The sequence below is a fragment of the Oryzias melastigma genome, linkage group LG4 (assembly GCF_002922805.2).
Source record: "Oryzias melastigma strain HK-1 linkage group LG4, ASM292280v2, whole genome shotgun sequence".
Classification (NCBI taxonomy): Eukaryota; Metazoa; Chordata; class Actinopteri; order Beloniformes; family Adrianichthyidae; genus Oryzias; species Oryzias melastigma.
In genome coordinates this window covers 6,559,934-6,578,149 of record NC_050515.1, presented here as the reverse complement: position 1 = coordinate 6,578,149, position 18,216 = coordinate 6,559,934, and the positions used below count along the sequence as shown (strand labels likewise).

At 33.7% G+C, this 18,216-nt stretch overlaps 1 protein-coding gene across 7 annotated transcripts in view; it reads right to left on the bottom strand.

Moving 5' to 3' along the window:
- The window catches only part of cep350 (centrosomal protein 350), a 52,231-nt gene extending 47,570 nt beyond the window's left edge, over positions 1-4,661 (bottom strand). For 3 of the 7 annotated variants that reach the window (XM_024278917.2, XM_024278920.2, XM_024278922.2), the window contains exons 1-5: positions 3,996-4,661; positions 919-1,007; positions 785-828; positions 599-704; positions 238-403 (exon numbers count right to left, since the gene is read on the bottom strand). In XM_024278917.2, the coding sequence (XP_024134685.1) occupies positions 238-403; positions 599-704; positions 785-828; positions 919-994 (392 nt within the window). In that variant the 5' untranslated portion in view covers positions 995-1,007; positions 3,996-4,661. The remainder of the gene's footprint in view (positions 1-237; positions 404-598; positions 705-784; positions 829-918; positions 1,008-3,995) is intronic. The other 4 variants (XM_024278924.2, XM_024278919.2, XM_024278918.2 and 1 more) reach the window with 3 other exon arrangements.
- Between the last annotated feature and the right edge of the window lie 13,555 nt (positions 4,662-18,216).

Here is an 18,216-nt window from a genome sequence, read left to right as displayed (position 1 = left end):
AAAAAAAAAAAAAAATGCACCTGATGCTTTAAATATGAACTGATTTCTTTGATTTTATTGTCTAAAACATGATAGTCTAAATTAAAAATAAGTAATATAGTAAGAAAATATAGCTAATGAAAACTATTTATACCTATAAACAAGGTAATATAATTGTTGTTAACATTTCAATGTGCATTTAGCGACTCACTAAAAGTGCCCGATGTTTTAGAAAGTGCTTCACTGTAACTGGAGTACCTATATGCAACCAGTGGCTCCTTAAACTCCACGCCGCTGGTCTTTCGCACATTGCTGTCTTGAGTGGCATTTCTTAAAGGGCTGCGTGAGCTGCTCTTTGCTGGGCTCTGCTGACTCCTCGCTCTGGGTTTGGAAGATCCCCCGGGGTTATCGATTTGACCTGCATCTGCACAAAAAGAGAACACATTTTTAATGGTTTTAAAAGCATCAAACCTCTTGTGAAACTGTTCATGTTTTAAATTAAAAGAAAAAGTGATATAGTTTTAAGGGTTTGATGTGCAAAAAGCAAGAAACATCACCCAAAGCATCATTCAAATATAAAAATACTCCGTTTTTAGTTATATAAATTGGTGTAACTCACCACTGTTGACTTTTCTTGAGGATTTCCTCTTCGGAGAATCAGCTATAGAGTCCAGAAGAACGCCGCTTCCAGAAGTGGCTTCTATGTGGTTTTCTATGTGTCTAAGCTACAAAGAAGGAATACAAGAGTTAACTCAAGAATATTTTCACACATTACATTTTTACTATGTGAAATAGTTGGACTTACAGCAGCTTTGGACTGAGCCAAACCTCTCCATGCGGTTGTTAATTCTGCCAAAAGTGAATTTTATTTTAGATGTTTATATTAAAACAAACAAATATATAAAAAGATAGGGGTTAAATGCATTTTTAATACTCCACCTGTAGTGATATTGTTATCGGTAAACAGCTGAGTTGAGCTTTTGGCAGACGCATCAGTCTTCCTGCCCCTCCTCATTTCTCCCTTTCACCTGTAACCAGGATTAAGGTAAACATTTTTTTTTGTTAGTGTACAATGTGTTCAATAGTTCACAATACAAAAGGATGCAAAGCAAAAAACAAACATGCAAGAAAACATCAAAAAAGCCTTTTAAGTCAATGCAAACAAAAAGAATAAAAAGAGAAACATGGTTTAGATGTGAAGGTTTAGCATCGCTCAAAGTCAATTATAATCAAATGTAGCAGGTATTATTCTGTGACATTACACACATTACAAATATGTAAGCATATTGCCAGGGAAGCATTTCAAACTGGTTCCACCGCAGTACATTCCTATGAAGGAAGGAAGTTCCACAGAAGTCGATGTTTAAAGCAGCAGTAAAGTTTGTCATATGCCACTGTCGGGCTGTAAACTGCTTTTACAGCCTAAAAGTTATCAGTTCAACTCCGAGCAAGCCCTTTACCTGATAAAACATGTTATAATTTATACATTTGCATGCTAAGCTGGAGTTTTTTCATGTGTACACATCATTCTGTATTTAAAACACTTGAGTGATAGATATTCATGTCAGACCTCAAACGCTGTTCTTTGTTCTTCAGACCAACTGGACTTTAAAGGTAATTTTAAAGACTGCACAACTGAGTAGCTTCTTCAAGAAGAACTGAGAATCTTTACAGACATTTCAGACTTCACGAGTCGTATCCGAGTGCACAAAAGGCTCTTGAAGAAAACGCGTTTACAAAAAGAAACATGTCTTTAAGTAAATCAGCTACTTCTAAATAAAGCATTACAAGTCTGTTTGTAAACTCACTATGTGAATAAGATCCCAGAGTGAAAGCTAAAGAAAAAAAGTATATATTTCAAAACTATCTGCAGAATAAGGAAGTTTCCACAAGAGGGAAGATATTCTAATAGTTGAATGTTGACTTTTATGGCTCATGACTAATGTTCAAAACTCTTCCATAGTTTGAAAATTACCTTATTACATATGCAACAGAAAACCAACCATCAGTTTTCTACGGTGGCCCATAAGTGCAAATCTCACCAACAACTCACTCAACCAAAAACCATTTAAAAAATCCTGACAATTAAAAAAGCAAAATAAATATTAAGACAACATTATATTTTAGAATACAAAACATAATTACAGAAACCAAAACGAAAAAGCAACAAATTCTGGAAAACAAAATGAAATGACAAAAAAAGAAAAAAAAAAAAAATCAGAAAAGTGCGGTACCATCGGACTTCACTGATTGGATGATGATATCGACTAGAGCAGGGGTGTCAAACTCAATTGGACAGAGGCTAAAATCCAATACACACCTTAGGTCTCGGACCGAACTGGATAAACATTAATTGAACACTCCAAAACTAAATTTTTAAAACTTGAAAACCGTAACTAGTGCTGCTAGCTGAAGATGCTGAAATTGAAAGCTGAAAACGCTGAAGTTAAAAGCTGAAAACGCTGAAGTTAAAAGCTGAAAACGCTGAAGCTGATAGCAAACTAAACTATTAGCACAATGCCAAATTAATCTAAAAGAAAAAACTTAGGTTAGCCAAAAAAGTTAGCATACTGCTGAAATATTAGCTAAACTCCAAAATAGCCTAAAAATCATAGTAAATATAATAGTAAATATATTCAATATTTTACTCTCCATAAAATATATTTTGTCACAATTATACAAGAGAAATAAACTAGATAACATCAGGCTATTAATAACAATAAAATGATCTGGAGGGCCGGATCCGGCCCCCGAGCCTCGACTTTAGCACATGTGACGTAGAGTTTTCATGTAAAATAATTCTAAGTCCAACTGATGGACAAACACCATCATCCAACCAGCAGCGTCTCTTTGCACCTGTGGAAGCAAAATTAAACACCAAGAAAACATAAATATAGGTACTATGGGACACTGCTGATTAGATGATATTGTTTGTCCATTATTTTAATTTAAAGTTGTATGACTTTAAATGACATGAAGAAATACTGCATATCGTCAACCAATCAGCCACATCACAGAGCCCCTACCCTTTCCGGTTTCTTGTTGTCTTTCAGTTTTGAAGATTTCATTTTGAGTTCTGTAAAAACAATGTTTGTTTTTCTAAAATGTAATGCTGTTTTTTAATATTTGCTTTGTTTTTTTTTTTTTGGGATATAATCTCTAAAATGTTTTTGGTTTGTTGATGCGATTTGCACTTCAGGGCCACCGTAGTTTTCTAAGCTCTACTTGCTAACCTTAAAGCAAATGTCTTTTTTATTTATATATTTAATTGAATTGGCAGGCAACATTGTTTTATACAACACAAAAATTATTTTATGATTATGAAATTATTTTCATTATTTAAAAAAAAAGTATATATTTTCTTCGCTATGCTTGTAAGCTGCTATTACGCAGCATCTGTGGCTCAGTGCTGCCACCTATCTGTAAGAACACATTATGCGAGTAGAAATATTTCGATAAATCTCTAAAGTATGTTTTATAGTACCAGCATACATATAATAAAAAAAATAGTATGACTAGCAAGAGTATGTCTAAAGTTCTATTAAACATACTTTATTTTTGCAACACAAACACCTCGAAATGCTTTACCTTTCAATGAAGAACTGAAATCTGATAGTTTAAAGCTGATGATACCAAACTCGAACACACCCCGAAAGCTTTAAGAAAGATTATGACGATACAAATCGCCTGATAGTATCAAAAAATGATCAATAATAACCAAAATCAAAAAGCATAAAGGTGTCAGCGACTTGGGTTAAACACAATTGCGATCGACTGTCACTTAAATTCTTAAATGTGTATGTGTTACTAGACACTTTATCACAAAACAACAGTATCTTATATCAAATGTTTTAAACTCATTCAAACAGCTGACTTTAGGATCACATATTTTAGAAACGTCTCCGGTCCGGGGATTAGTCATAGCCGCCAACTCCTCAAAGTTCATGCTTGCGTTAGCTGACAGGACAATCACTCTTTACCAAGCAACTCTTTAGAAAGAAAGAAAAAATACACACCTTAGGGCAGCGATGTCGTTTGTCTAGAAGTCCACTTTGTCGGCGACGTCCTCATGTTAAGAAATTGTGACTTCTTTGCACTTCCTCAGTTTCGCTCTGTTATCTGTTTGCTAACATTAGCATTAGCCGGCTGACATTAGCAAAATAAAGCTTCCCAACAGCTGTGCCAAATAACCTACAAGTTTCTCCAAATGAAAATTTAGAAATACTCCGGCGTTTTTAGTATTAAAATATACCCAATTTGAGTGGCGTATTTTGTCTTAAAAGAAACACCAGGAGCCGCTTTTGAAGTCTCCCTTCCCGGGTTACTATGTTGATGTTTCCCAACAGCAAAAGTGTAGTATCTAGGACAGGAACATCACTGAGCTCAAAGTATCGCGAGAGTTGGACCTTATCGAGGACACACTTCCGCATACACGTCCGAATCGATGAAGGCACAAAAGCGCAGCAAACCCACTAACCCCGTTAAACAGTCATATTTTAAATATTGCGGTGTGATTTTAGGTTTATATAATTCTACAAAATCTTTTTGTTAATGTTCCTGTACACTTGAGATTCAGCCAAAAAGTAAAAATAAGACGTTTTATGTTTTTTTTTTTGCTCAACTTGCATAAACAATGTTAGAAATAAATTCATTTTTTTAATTGTTTTTCATGTTATTAAAGCTTTTTTGTTAAGAATCTTTATTTTATGTCCGCTTTTGTCATTTACATGTTGGAAATAAATTAATAACTGAAAATAAACAATAATATTGAAAAAAGAGAACTAATAAACAATCCAGGTATAAATAAAAGTTAATACATTTTCAATTTATTCTATGACCATGGTGGTATTTCAATAATATATATATATATAATAACTTTGGAGAAGAGGCTAAAAATATGAATAATAACACTGATGTAGCATTTCCAATCAAACTACACAGAATGTTTTGCAAACTTGACTAATGCAGTATTAATTTTAGTCAATATTACCATAATATGGTCCTCAGCTATCTTCTTTTTATTTACTTTATTTTCTAATCAATTTATGACCAAACATTTTAATTAGGTTTGATATACTCTTAGCAAAAAGTAGTTTATTTAAGTGTACTGCAAGTATACTTACTCTAAAAGTAAGGCAGTACGCTTAAAGTTTACTTTTTATATATTTTTTAAACTTAAAATGTTTTATTCAGTCTTAAGAAGCATCCAGAATTTTCTACAGTACAAATGCGTGGTCTATACTTGCTATACTTCATAAAATAAACTTCAAGTGTAGTACTTTTTGCTAAGGGTGTCTATAAATACTTTTTTGTCTTTTCCTGTTTTTGTTTTGATTTCTTGAAATAAAGTAATACAAGCTTGATTTTATTCTTACAGTACCTTTTTTATTGAACACTTAATATACTGATTAAAGCAGTTGGGATAAAACAAATTGGTAACATAAATGAACAAAAGAATAAAAGAAAGGATAAAAAAGACATGTAATAAAATAAAACACACATATAGCTACGGTTTTCACATAACATACTGGTCTTAACATTTTTCTTTCTTTTTTTTTTAGTTTTTTTGAACTTCATTTAATTAAGATACAAACAAATCTCCTTGTTAAATATATTAAAAAGTGACTTGGTTTTTGAAAACGTGCTTTTATGAATATAAGACTTGCCCAACATTGTTTAAACATTAAATGCTAGATAAAACAAACTATTTTGTTAAATTACACAAAAATCATATGTTTTTCTAAATAAACCAAAAAAGATAAATTAGAAGAACACTATCATACGCAAAAACTATCACGCAGTCAAAAAACAAATGGTCAACCGTTTCAATGTTTTTAACAAAATAAAAAAAAAATGCATTTTTTTTTCTTTACAGTAGATGAACATAGATCTATATTTCTTACATTAACCCTATCACTGGAGAAATCCTGAACATTTAAGCTTATATTATTTTTGATATGCATGTAAGGTTAAAATGATTAGAGAAAGAAAATAACTATGTTAACTTTATGAACACCCACATAAAATTTGTTTTCTTGATAACTAATGTCTCATAAATAAGATTAATAACAGATAAATAAAGGTAGTCAATTTTTGTTTTCCGCCACCTTGTGGTCCAAATGGGTATTATTTATGAAATAACATAAAACCTGCTGTTATTGTTAAGTTTATGTGAAAAAATAATTATACAACTTTAATTAATTTCTACATCACGTGATTATTTTCCTTAAAATATTTTTGTTTTCTTTTTCTTTTTTGGGTCAAATTTCATTGTGTAATTAATGTGATAGTTTAAATTGTTCTGTAATCGACAAAAGTAGAAAAGTGTGTGACCATTGAGTCAATTTTCAAATGTGAGTCATAAATTTAAAAACCGCAGTGCAGCAGCCTGTTATGAAGGCAGACTCTTACAGGTTATGTTTCCTTGTTTTAATCCAACAAGTGGTGATGCTTCCAAATGCAAACCTTTTGTTGTTTTCTGTTTATTAATGTCAACCCATGTGACTTTTCTTTTCCCCCTACATGTTTGTGAGCTTTATGGGAAACGATCTTAACCACAAAAGTGGCGTAAATGACAGCTGGCTGGACCCCTCCTTCCCTGGAAATAACCTGCTTCCTCTCCAGCCCTCCCCTGATTCCTCCCTCCGTCTCTCAGGTCTGGCAGAGGCATCACTCGGAGATCTGCGGCAGCATTTGCTTTTCTGTGGAGAGGAGAAGGCGATGGAAAGGAGTTCTCTCTGTTTAGGTAAGACAAAGCTGCCTTGTTTTGATTGCAATTCCTTTCTGTTTTGAGCTCTTATTTTTAAGGTTAGATGTATTTTTTTCAATTTATTAATGGCACAGCTGTTGCATAGCAATAACTTTAAGGCTGTTGAATTTTTTATAATGCTGATTTATAGTGTTCTATCAAGGAGATTGATTAAACATTCATTGATAAGTCATTTTTTTAAAATCCTTTTTGAGACCTTAAGGGGAAAAGTAGCCACAAAAAACAGGTTTTGTGAGGATTTGTAGTCATGTTTTGTGTTAAGAAATATCGTTCCCTGTGAAACCAGATTTAATATGATCACAGCTGTTTCAGTTATTTACCTTAAGCCCATAAAAACTTGTGGTTTTCAGTACTAGATCCTCTTGTCATGTTTTGGTTCAAGCTTTAAAATGTTAAGCTCCTGACAGCTTCAGAATTTTACCCATAAAGGTTTTTAGGATTGGGCTACTTCTTAGAAGGGCATGGATTAGATAAATGTTTAATTTTCAGAGTGAAGAATAAACCATTCTCTTCATTCGAGTTTCTGGATCCTGGGAGTGCAAACCTCTCCACCCCGAGGACGGAAAAATTAATGAATACAGGAAAACTTGATTAAAAAGGGAATGCATCTAATGAGTTATTAGGTACTGAAAAGCTGCAATTTATCTATATTAGCCATATTTTATTACTCCTATTTGTCTACTTCCTTATACTTAATTAAATGAGCTTTTTATTACTATTGAAAAGACAAACTTAACAAGATATTTGCACTACCTGCAATAATGCAAGTGTGAATGCTGTAAGATGAATGTGACCACTGAAAATGTTAGAGTTAATATCCGAAAATGTTGAAACTGATAGCTAGAAATGCTCAAGCTGAAAGCTGAAACGCTGAAGCTAATAGCTTGCCAATGTATTACTAAATGCTAAAACAGCCAAAAAACTGGATAGCCTACATGTTTCATTTGTCAAAACAGCTAGCATAATGCTAAAATATTAGCTTAACTACAAGTTAGGCTAAAAAACCTGAAAAAGTCTAATTTTGACAAAACAGCTATAATGATATAAGCTAAACTTGAAGTTAGCCTAAAGAACTTAAAAAAGTCTAATTTTGACAAAATAGCTAGCATGATGCTAAAATTTTAGCTAAACTACAAGTTAGCCTAAAGAATTTTAAACAGAATAATTTGGACTAAACAGCTAGAATAATAATTTAAGCTAAACTCAAAGTTCGTCTAAATAATTTTAAAAAGTCTAATTTTGACAAAATAGCTAGAAAAAAAAGATATAAGCTGAACTCAAAGTTAGCCTAAATAACATAAAAAGGTGTAATTATGACAAAATAGCCAGCATATTGCTAAAATATTAGCTTGATTCTAAGTTAGCATAAATAACTAAAAAAGTTTAATTTGGCAAAACAGTTAGCATAATGCTAATATATTTGCTAAACTACAAATTAGCCAAAGGAACATTATAAATCAAATTTTGACAAAACACTTAGCATAATGCTAAAATATTGACGAGACTCCAATTTAGTGTAAATAATTCAAAAAAGTTATATTTTGAAAAAACAGCGAGCATAATGCTAAAATATTAGCTAAACTCCAAGTTAGCCTACAGAACTTTAAAAAAGTCTAATTTTGACAAAACAGCTAGCATAATGCTAACATTTTAGCTAAACTTGAAGTTAGCTTAAAGTATTACAAAAAGTTAAATTTTGAAAAAACAGCTGGCATAATGCTAAAATATTAGCTAAAATACGAGTTAGCTTTAAAACTTAAAAAAAGTCTAATTTGACAAAACAGCTAGCATAATGCTAGAATATTAGCTAAAGTCATAGTAAGCCTAAAAACTGGAAAAATGTCTAAATTAGCCAAAAACAGCTAATATGTTGCTAATTCCCAAATTATGCTAAAAAAACCAGCTGTTGTTGAACGTTTTAAAGCCTGAATGGTGTCTCTAACTACAATGCTGAATTTCCCAAGTTTCAAAGTGCACAAAGTTTCTGCAGACTTTAAGGAAGTTCTCATTCATCACCTATTGGGCATATTTTGTTCAATATTAAAAAAATTAAATTAAAACTTATCAAAACCAAAAGTACAAGCAGTAATCTACTTGATGTTTTTATACAAAGATTGGTGAAAGTGTGATTGAGTTTTTATGTGCCAAAAAATGTACAGAAAGCATTTCCTCAGAAGTCTAAAAAGTAAGGTGATCCGAGTTAATTAATCTTTTCTAGCTAATTATCTCAAATGGACATCGGATTGGATCATTCCCCCATTCCGGCCTGTCTTGTTAATTATTTAATTATCCTAACACTTACCACCCCTCAGCGCCTCTGGTTCCATTTTTATTAATCCGTTCTTCCAGAGTAGTCTGATTGGCTAGACTACACATCACCACTCAGCTTGGCAGGGGTGTAAATTGGATTGTTGTGGTGTATAAATTACTGGCTCTGTTCAGCAAAAAGAATGAAGGCTGTGAAACCTCTTGATCTTATTTTGAAGGAGAAAAGAATGGCCACCAATTTGAGTCAAGAGAAGACTGATTAATTGCTTTAAGTGTCGATTGTTCTTATTCTGAACAGCCTTTCTTAATGTCAGTCCTCATTTGAGATTGTTAATTGCTCGATGATTGACTGTGATGATGGATTTTTTTGATGGAGTTTCTTTCAAAAGAGCCTAAAGATGTGATCAACCTGTTTCATCAAATAGTTAAAAAAAAAAGTTTTTTTTTTTAGGTTCGTCAGATGCAGATTGTCATGTAAACAGATTAAAATTTTAGTTTTTATTTTTAATTTTTCCCTTAACTGCTTTAAATCTCCTTTTAAAAATAACCATTAGTACAAATAAATGAGTTTTTGGCAATGTGAAATCCTCAATAAATCATTGAAAATTTTCATTTTTTTGCGTGTTGTTTGCACAGAGCAGAAAATTAATGAATTCAATGTTTGCTTCTCCCTGAATGATGTTTATTGTGATTTACTGACATCCTGCTGAGGCTGACATTTGATCTGCGTAACACCAGGAATGATTTCTGGAGCAGCTTTTCACATTTACGAGATTAACCTAGATATTTTGTTTTGAATAAGTCTGCCTTTTCAATGCATCGTTGTTTCCTTTTGGCCTTGTTGGTGTATTTTGTGAAAACTTTATTATAAGTGGGACTTCTTTTGTAATTTCTTTCATACAGCACAGCTGAGTACGCAATAAACCTTAATGGTCTCTATGATTTTTTTTTTTTCTGCAAAACTTTATTTTTAGTGTCTAATTTATAGATTCACTTAGTATCAAATGTCTTTGATTATCTGTGTTTCCGCAGAACTAGACAAATATGGTTATTTGTTGAAAACACCAGAAATAGCCTTGTTTGATACATCTCCACATATTTAGGGATTTAAAGAGTGTAGCCTTAGATTTTTAGAATATCAGGGGGTAGATGTGCTGAGAGTTTGTGGTGTCATATCCCTCCAAGCCTCTAAAATACATAGTAAATCACGATGTCATCGTCCTACTATATCTCTCTATATATCTACGTTTTAAAACTTTAAAGGGCCTGTTCCATGCTAAATCCACTTTTTGAGCTTTTGAGTGTGTTAAACTGTTCAACCCTCACTATAGTCAACCCCAAAGCAGTATTTTGATATGCTGAATACCCTGAATTTTCCTCTAGCTTTGAGCACCAGCCCCTCTCAACCCAAAAAAACGAGCAGGATTTCACGAGCTGATGTCACAAATTGAGAACAGCCCCTTCAGGTAGAGTCTACAATGCCAGAACCACCCAGAAAGTGATTATCAGCTGCTAATTTCAACACTCAGCTAGCGCTAATCAGCAGCTAAATTCACTGCTCGGCTAGCGGTGATCAGCCGCTAACTTTGACACTCAGATAGTGCTGATCAGCTGCCAACTTTGCCTCTCATCTAACTGTGATCAGCCACTAACGTCCCCATTCAGCTAGCGGTGATTAGCTGCTAACTTCACCACTCAGTTAGCGGTGATTGACTGCTAACTTCATCGCTCAGCTAGCGGTGATTAGCTGCTGACTTCACTACTCAGCTAGCGGTGATTGACTACTAACTTCACCGCTCAGCTAGCGGTGATTAGCTGCTGACTTCACCACTCAGCTAGCGGTCATTAGCCACTAACTTCACCGCTCAGCTAGCGGTGATTGGCTGCTAACTTCACCGCTCAGCTAGCAGTGATTAGCTGCTAACTTCACCGCTCAGCTAGCGGTGATCAGCTGCTAACTTCACCACTCAGCTAGCGGTGATCAGCTGCTAACTTCACCACTCAGCTAGCAGTGATTAGCTACTAACTTCACCTCTCAGCTAGCGGTGATCTGCCACTAACGTCCCCATTCAGCTAGCGGTGATCAGCTGCAAACTTCACCACTCAGCTAGCGGTCATTATCTACTAACTTCACCGCTCAGCTAGCGCTGATAAGCTGCTAACCTTGCCGTTCAGCTAGCGGTAATCAACTGCTAAATTCTCTGCGTAGCTAGCCCTGATCAGCCACCAACTTCCCGCTAATCAGCTGCTAACTTTGTCACTTAGCTAGCACTGATCAGTCGCTAATGTCACTGCTCAGCTAGTGGTGATCAGCTGCTAACTTCAACTCTCAGCTAGTGGTGATCAGCGGGTAAATTCTCTGCATAGCTAGCCCTAATCAGCCACCAACTTCACCACTCAACTAGCGTTAATCAACTGCTAACTTTGCCACTTAGCTAGTGGTGATCAGTCGCTAACTTTGTGACACAGCTAGTGTTAATCGGCCGCTAACTTCGGCACACAGCTAGCCGTGATTAACTGCTAACTTCGCCACTAGCTCAGCTGCTAGCCCTAGCCATCGCAACAACTAATGTAGTGATGGCTTATGCTACTAAAGGCAGATATACAGTACGCACATCCATCTTTGCAAAAACTCCAACATTTTTTGTTTTTGTGGGCAAAACGCAGAGACAAAGCCGAAGCCGGCTTTAGGCTGACATCCTGAAATGGGCAAAACCCACAAGCAATGAAAGGTGGAGCCTCAGAAATCCAGGCATAGAGAAAATATTCTCACGGAAAGATGTAACTGTTTGAACTTTTACCTTTTTATTTTTAAATGCTTCACTTTCTTTCAGAATCCCCAATTTCTAGTTAGTTTATCTTAAAACACTCAATAATGTGACATTAAGTGCTTTCCTTTCCATCTCAACTTGAAGCAAATTCACATTTTATATATCCCCCAGGTTAAAAAAAAACAAAATTCACTTACACTTTTTCTACAAAAGGATGTTTATATTTATAAAATGTTTTGAACACGTTTCTCGACAAGAAAAATGTAAGAAATCGGACTAAAATGAATCCTCAGAAAGAGTACAGCGCTGTTTACTGTCAATGGCTTTGATCTATTCAAACTCATGGCCTTTTGGTGCTTATGGGACAATCTTACATAATGACGGTATGAAAATTTAATGAACCCTGCAGGGAAACTGTTGGAGAATTATATGATTGTGGAGGAATATAATAAAAAAAGGGTCATGAAATGAAAATATAACCACAGTATACTGAAAGCTTTGAAAAATGAATGAAAAGAAGGGAATCGTGGGCTGCATTTTAGTTAGCTGTGAAGAATGACACACAAAAAACTTGAAGGTGGACATAAAAAATGAATGAAAGATTATCAGAAAAGATGTTGAAGAGAGTAATAGTCAGTTTTACAGAATTTATTTGTACAAAAAGCTTGTAGTTTACGACTAAATCTGGATGTTTCAAACAACTGGAAGATTTTCATAAAATATTAACAGTTTCTAGTCCAAATCTGGCTCAATTTCTTATTATTTTTGCTATATTTCGACTACAGGTTATTGAGTTCTTTGCTTGACGACGCTCTAAATGTTTGCTCAAATGTTGTTCACTGCAGCAGGAACGAGCGTTTTCAACCGTAGGAAATTTCACACATGACTTTTCTTCAAATACATTAGTTTCAGGTGAAGTGACACCTCCTGACACATGTTTGGCCACTTACCAGGTTGAAAGCCAGGGTGAGGGAGGAGAGTGGCGGTTAATTATGAGGCCGTATGGCTGCTGGGGCAGCAGGTGTGAGGAGGTGCTCGCCTGCCTCCGACTCTCCCTCACTCCTCATTATCAGCCTGTCAAACACCTGGCTGTCCAGCCAGGAGCTGCAGAAACAATTTTACCTCCACTGACCCGTGGTAAGTGACCAAGAAACCCCTTCAGGCAGTGCATTAGATGCAGGTTCAGGTAATGGAAAGAAAGCTTTAGTTACACCAACAACTAACGACTTAAAAGTTATTAAAAGACAAAGAGAGCACACGTCAACATTGGTTGTAAAGTGTGAGTATTTATTTGAAACGTGGGAGTTTTTCAAAGTTCTGTAACATATAATGATGGTTCTGGATGTGGTCACACACGGAGAGCAGCCAGCCTCGTTTTACATTTTTAATTAATTTAAACTAATGCTTTTAAATGATTTCATTTTCCTTCTTGACATCTTGTCCACTTGTTGAATGGGTGCTTTTATAGTTTTAGGAAATGTGCTTCTGAAACAGTTTATTTGCTCAATGAATCGAAATTTAGGCAAATTTTTTACATAACTTAAAAACGAAATAATTGATTTTCCTAAAAAGTCTCATGTTGAACATAATACCCTCCTAATCTGAAATTAAAGCAAAATAATATGAAATAAAATAAATTACAATATAAAGTGAAAAAAAACATAATGTAATAAAATATAATGAAATAAAAAAATTTAATTAAATATAATGAGATAAAATAATATCTCCCATGTTGAACATAACATCCCGCTAATATGAAATTAAAGCAAAATAAAATAAAATAAAATCATGAAATAAAATAAATTACAATATAAAATGAAACAAAAATATAATAAAAATAAAATGAAATAAAAAATAGCAAAATAAATAAATTAAATAAAATATGATGAAATAAAAAATTGAAAAAAATAAATTAAATAAAATATAATTAAATAAAATAAAATCTCCCATGTTGAACATAATATCCCCCTAATCTCAAATTAATAAGAAATAAAATTAAATAAAATACAGACAGACAGACAGACAGACAGACAGACAGACAGACGGATAGGCTTTAATCCGGACTCGTAGTCCAATAGGTGAAACAGGATCATAAACAATAGTTAGTACACGTACAGTGCCAAGACTACACACAAAATACAAGATGATAAAAACAAAAATAATAATAAAATAATATAATAATATAGTCGAATAAAATAAAAAACTGGCTGTAAGATAGTGGTAGAGTGTACATAAAGGGATGATGGGATATCAGTATAGGCTTACTTCCACACCACAATTCAAAGGTGAATTTCACTTGAATTCCTGCCTTTCTGCAGAAAATGTCTTTATCCTATAACACTGGAGCTCCAGTGTTTATGCCTTCGATTTGATGTAATTTTTCAACCGTTAATATCATAATTCCAGTAGATTCTGAAGGAGAAAACAACAGAGATATATAATTTTATATATATATATATATATATATTGGCTAAAAATTGCATAATCAAAATTAAAAGACTACAATAGATTAGAAATCTAGTTGGAGTGGGCCTTTAAAGCCCTGAATCAGGTCAGTAAAGCATTTTTTTTAACCATTTACTCAGTTCAGTAACAATCTACTTCCTGGAAACATAATTGTCTCTGTGGGTTAGTAAACACAGGCCTGTCAGAAAAGTCTGCTGTTTATTTCAACCAGATTTGTTAAGAAAAAGCAAACCTCTTCTAACTCTTTGAGGCTGATGAATAATTCAAGTTTAAATGTTTTTTGCATTGATCATGAACCCCTGAAGTCATTCATCTTGTGTTTGTTGTTTCCTCGCTACTTTTGCTGAAAGTGTTTGCTCATATTCGTGTATTTGGCATCAAAACACTACAAGTCGTGATGACTTTTCTGGCTTGTCACTGGAAATTAATATCTCCAAATTAACTCATGTTCTAGTGCAAATTTCCCCATGATAGGAACAGCAGCAGAGAAAACCGAATGAAATATGGGGCCAGATCAGTCTCATAATTCAGAAATACACTGAGTCTATTTTGAATAATTTACATGTGCATTTCTGAATTATGAGACTGATCTGGCCTCATATTAGTGCTTTGGCTCAGAGGAAAGGGAAGCACCTGTTGTTTTGTCTCTGTTAGGAGTTCAACACGTTTTCATTAAGCGTCTTCAATTAAAACAAATTTGCCATAAGGTGGCTTCCTGTTGGTTTGTGGAGCTGCAGGTTTGTCTTCAACCGATCCTTGGAGAGCTATGAATTTAGAGTGCAAACGTTTTGGCCTTTAGCATTTGAAGACTGTAAAATCCCCACTGATTGCTTGATCGTTTGTAATTCTGTAAAAATAGGTTTTGAAAATTGATTAGAAACTACGTTTATCAATGATCGGTAAATGTCAGGAGTTTGTCCCATTTTAAGGAGCATTTTACAAAGGTGATCAAATAAATACAAGTTCCTTTAAGCATTCAGATCAGGTAGTTTTTATCTGTTGCTTTTGTTAGAATTGTTTTGGTGCTTTGCTTTGACATCAACATCATAAATCAAAACAACTGTGTATTGGCAAGAGTCTGAAGATGCGATACATGACTCACAATGTGATATGTATCGCGATACATCCCTAATCCTTTCCCAGGAGTCAGTAACCTTTGATGCTGAAAGAGCCATTTCGTCAAAAAGAGCCAAAAAAGTCACTTTATTGCTCAAAAATGCACAACATTTCTGCTTTTTTGGGGGGAATTAAGCATTTATTTATAAATTTAGTTTTTAAATAGTAGAATAATTAAAATACAACAGTGTCTATTTGTTTATATATGACAATTATAATTTATTTTATGTTTGAGAGCAGCACACACTAGTTCCTTTCAAAATAAAACACACTCTATGTCAGAAAAAGATATTAAAAATATTAAAAAAGAGTGGCAGTCAAGCATGATATTTTTTATCATTAGGAATTTGGTGTACTTTTTCCTTTTAATCTCAAAATTAAGCATTTATGTAGAATCTATTTATTAGAAAAAAACATTTAGAATAACATGAAGTTTTATTTAAAAAAAAAACGAAATCATTTTAAACCAAATTTGTTCAAAACTTTAACCACTTTAGTGTAATTTACCAAATAAAAAATAAAAACATTTAGATTTTTATTTGACAAATTATAAATTAAAAATAAAGATTTAAGGAACATTTCTACTGAATTTCTGACATTAAATTAAACTTTTTTTTTGCTTAGATTCTTGATATATTAAAAATCTAAATAGAAAAGATACATTTTAAATTACTAATCTTTTATTTAATCAATCGTTAGGATTTTTAATTAAAGCTAGAGCCACAATAAAGGGACAAAAGAGCCACATGTAGCTCCAGAGCGACAGGTTGCCGACCTCTGCCCAAACCCTTTATCCAAGACTGTACCAAAATTCAATATTTTTTTAAGCATATGACTTAGAAAAAAAAAAAAAAAAAAACTCCACCTTTAATAGACCTTTCATGGTGAAAAATTGTAAAATTAGTTTAATTCAATGCTCAGCAACTTGTATATGACAGACAATGGCAGTGCTTAATGTTGTGATTATTAAATAAAATTAATTTGATCATTTTATTAGCATGAAAGGTGTATTAACATTCAGGTAGAGTTTATTTTTTTAGTCAAAAAATAGTGATAATTGTTCTGGTACAGTCTTGGGACATATAGCGATACATATTGTATCATGAAGCATCGTGATATGTATTGTAGCACCAGACTCTTGTCAATACACACTCATAGTTAACATACACAAACAGTGGTGCTGATCATGCTTTTGTGAAGAACTGTGACAAAACGACTTTATTAATTTGATATTTACTTGAACTGAAACACATTACTGAACATTTCATTTTTAACCGTAGTCTCTGGACAAGGTGAAGGCTTTCCAAAATAACACCAAAAACACTTAAAATCGAAAGTAAAAATTTAAAATAATACAAAAAGTTTGGTTAAATTTATTTATTTTATTTATACTTTTGAACAGAAATGGGAGGATAAGCCTCTTAAGAGAGTCCTCCTTTTCAAAGAAAATTCAAAAACAAAAATGACAGAATAGGATAAAGAATAATTGACAAACAAATTGGAATAAAGTACGCGTAACACACGCATACACACCCACACTGGCTATCAATATAAAAACCTACCTAACATAACATTTAAAAAAATAATTTATGAGAAAGTAAGACTGAGAACAAAAAATAAACATAGAAAAATTAATAAATACTGAAATAAAAGAAATATTCTGAATTCAAAACAAAGATAAGTGTGTTTTAATTTGAATGTCAGAGACTTGACAAAGATGGCAAAGATGTAATGGATCAAAGAGATAAAGGAAGATTGTTCCAGTCAGTAGGAGCTTTAACATTAAAATAATTTTTACCGGGTTATAGAAAAACGGGTTTTGATGGTGCAACAGGACGCTTTTTTATTGGCTTAGATTAGTAGAAACTGTTGTGCTACTTATTCCACTTTATGTTTGCATTTTGATCATCTTTGGTAGCTAATCTTTTATGTCCTGTAATAGTCAACATCATTCTGTTATAGTTGCTGGTAAACAAACCTTCATGACAATAAAGCTCTTCTTCCCTTCAAAGCCATTTAGTCTGTCATTTTAGGAATAGGTAGGCAGAGATCTAATTTATTGCCAAATATTATTTATTTCATAGTGAATTCAGAAAACAACACATCCGATTCACACAAATTTTGCAGCACAGTGCAGCCTCTCACCATCTGAGCATTTCTGAGAGATGTTAGGATTTGAATTCATTGGAGGGAGTTTTCCGTCCTCATCGATTGACGGGGGTTTCTTATCTGTAATGTCACATTTCTGGTTGTGTATTCACGCCCTGACGGCACACGGCTGATGGATTCAACCGGATACGGAGAAAAACTGAATCAATTCACTGTGAGACCTCATTACTTTGCAGTGTCTTGTTTTTACGGCGCTTGTATCTTGAGCAAACAGGTTGGTTGAAACCTCTTCTCTCAGAGGGGCTGTAAAACTAAAGCGTGCGTTCATCGAGATAAAACAGTCAGAGCTGCAGCATCATTAGTAGAACGCATTTGATTGCTCCACAAAAAAAAGTTTTGTTTACTTTCTGCTCTTGGAAGTGAACAAATCCACAACATTGTTCCTGTGAATGCCTCTTTATCCCCCACCTCTTCCCGATTGTACCATTAAGCTCGCAGGGCTATAATATTTATTTTGAAGGGGCTGCTTCACAGCTGATGGTATTTATTCTGAAACTCAGAGGGTCGGTGATACTTTAAACTGACAGAAGACAAAAAGAAATCGAAAAGTTGTATTACCTACTAGTGAGAATGCTTTTGTTGAATGTAGTCGCTGAAGCAATCACCTTTAATTGCTGTATAATGTCCTGAACTTGTTGAACGGTTTGATCCCAAACTTGCATAATCTCCAGAAAGTGT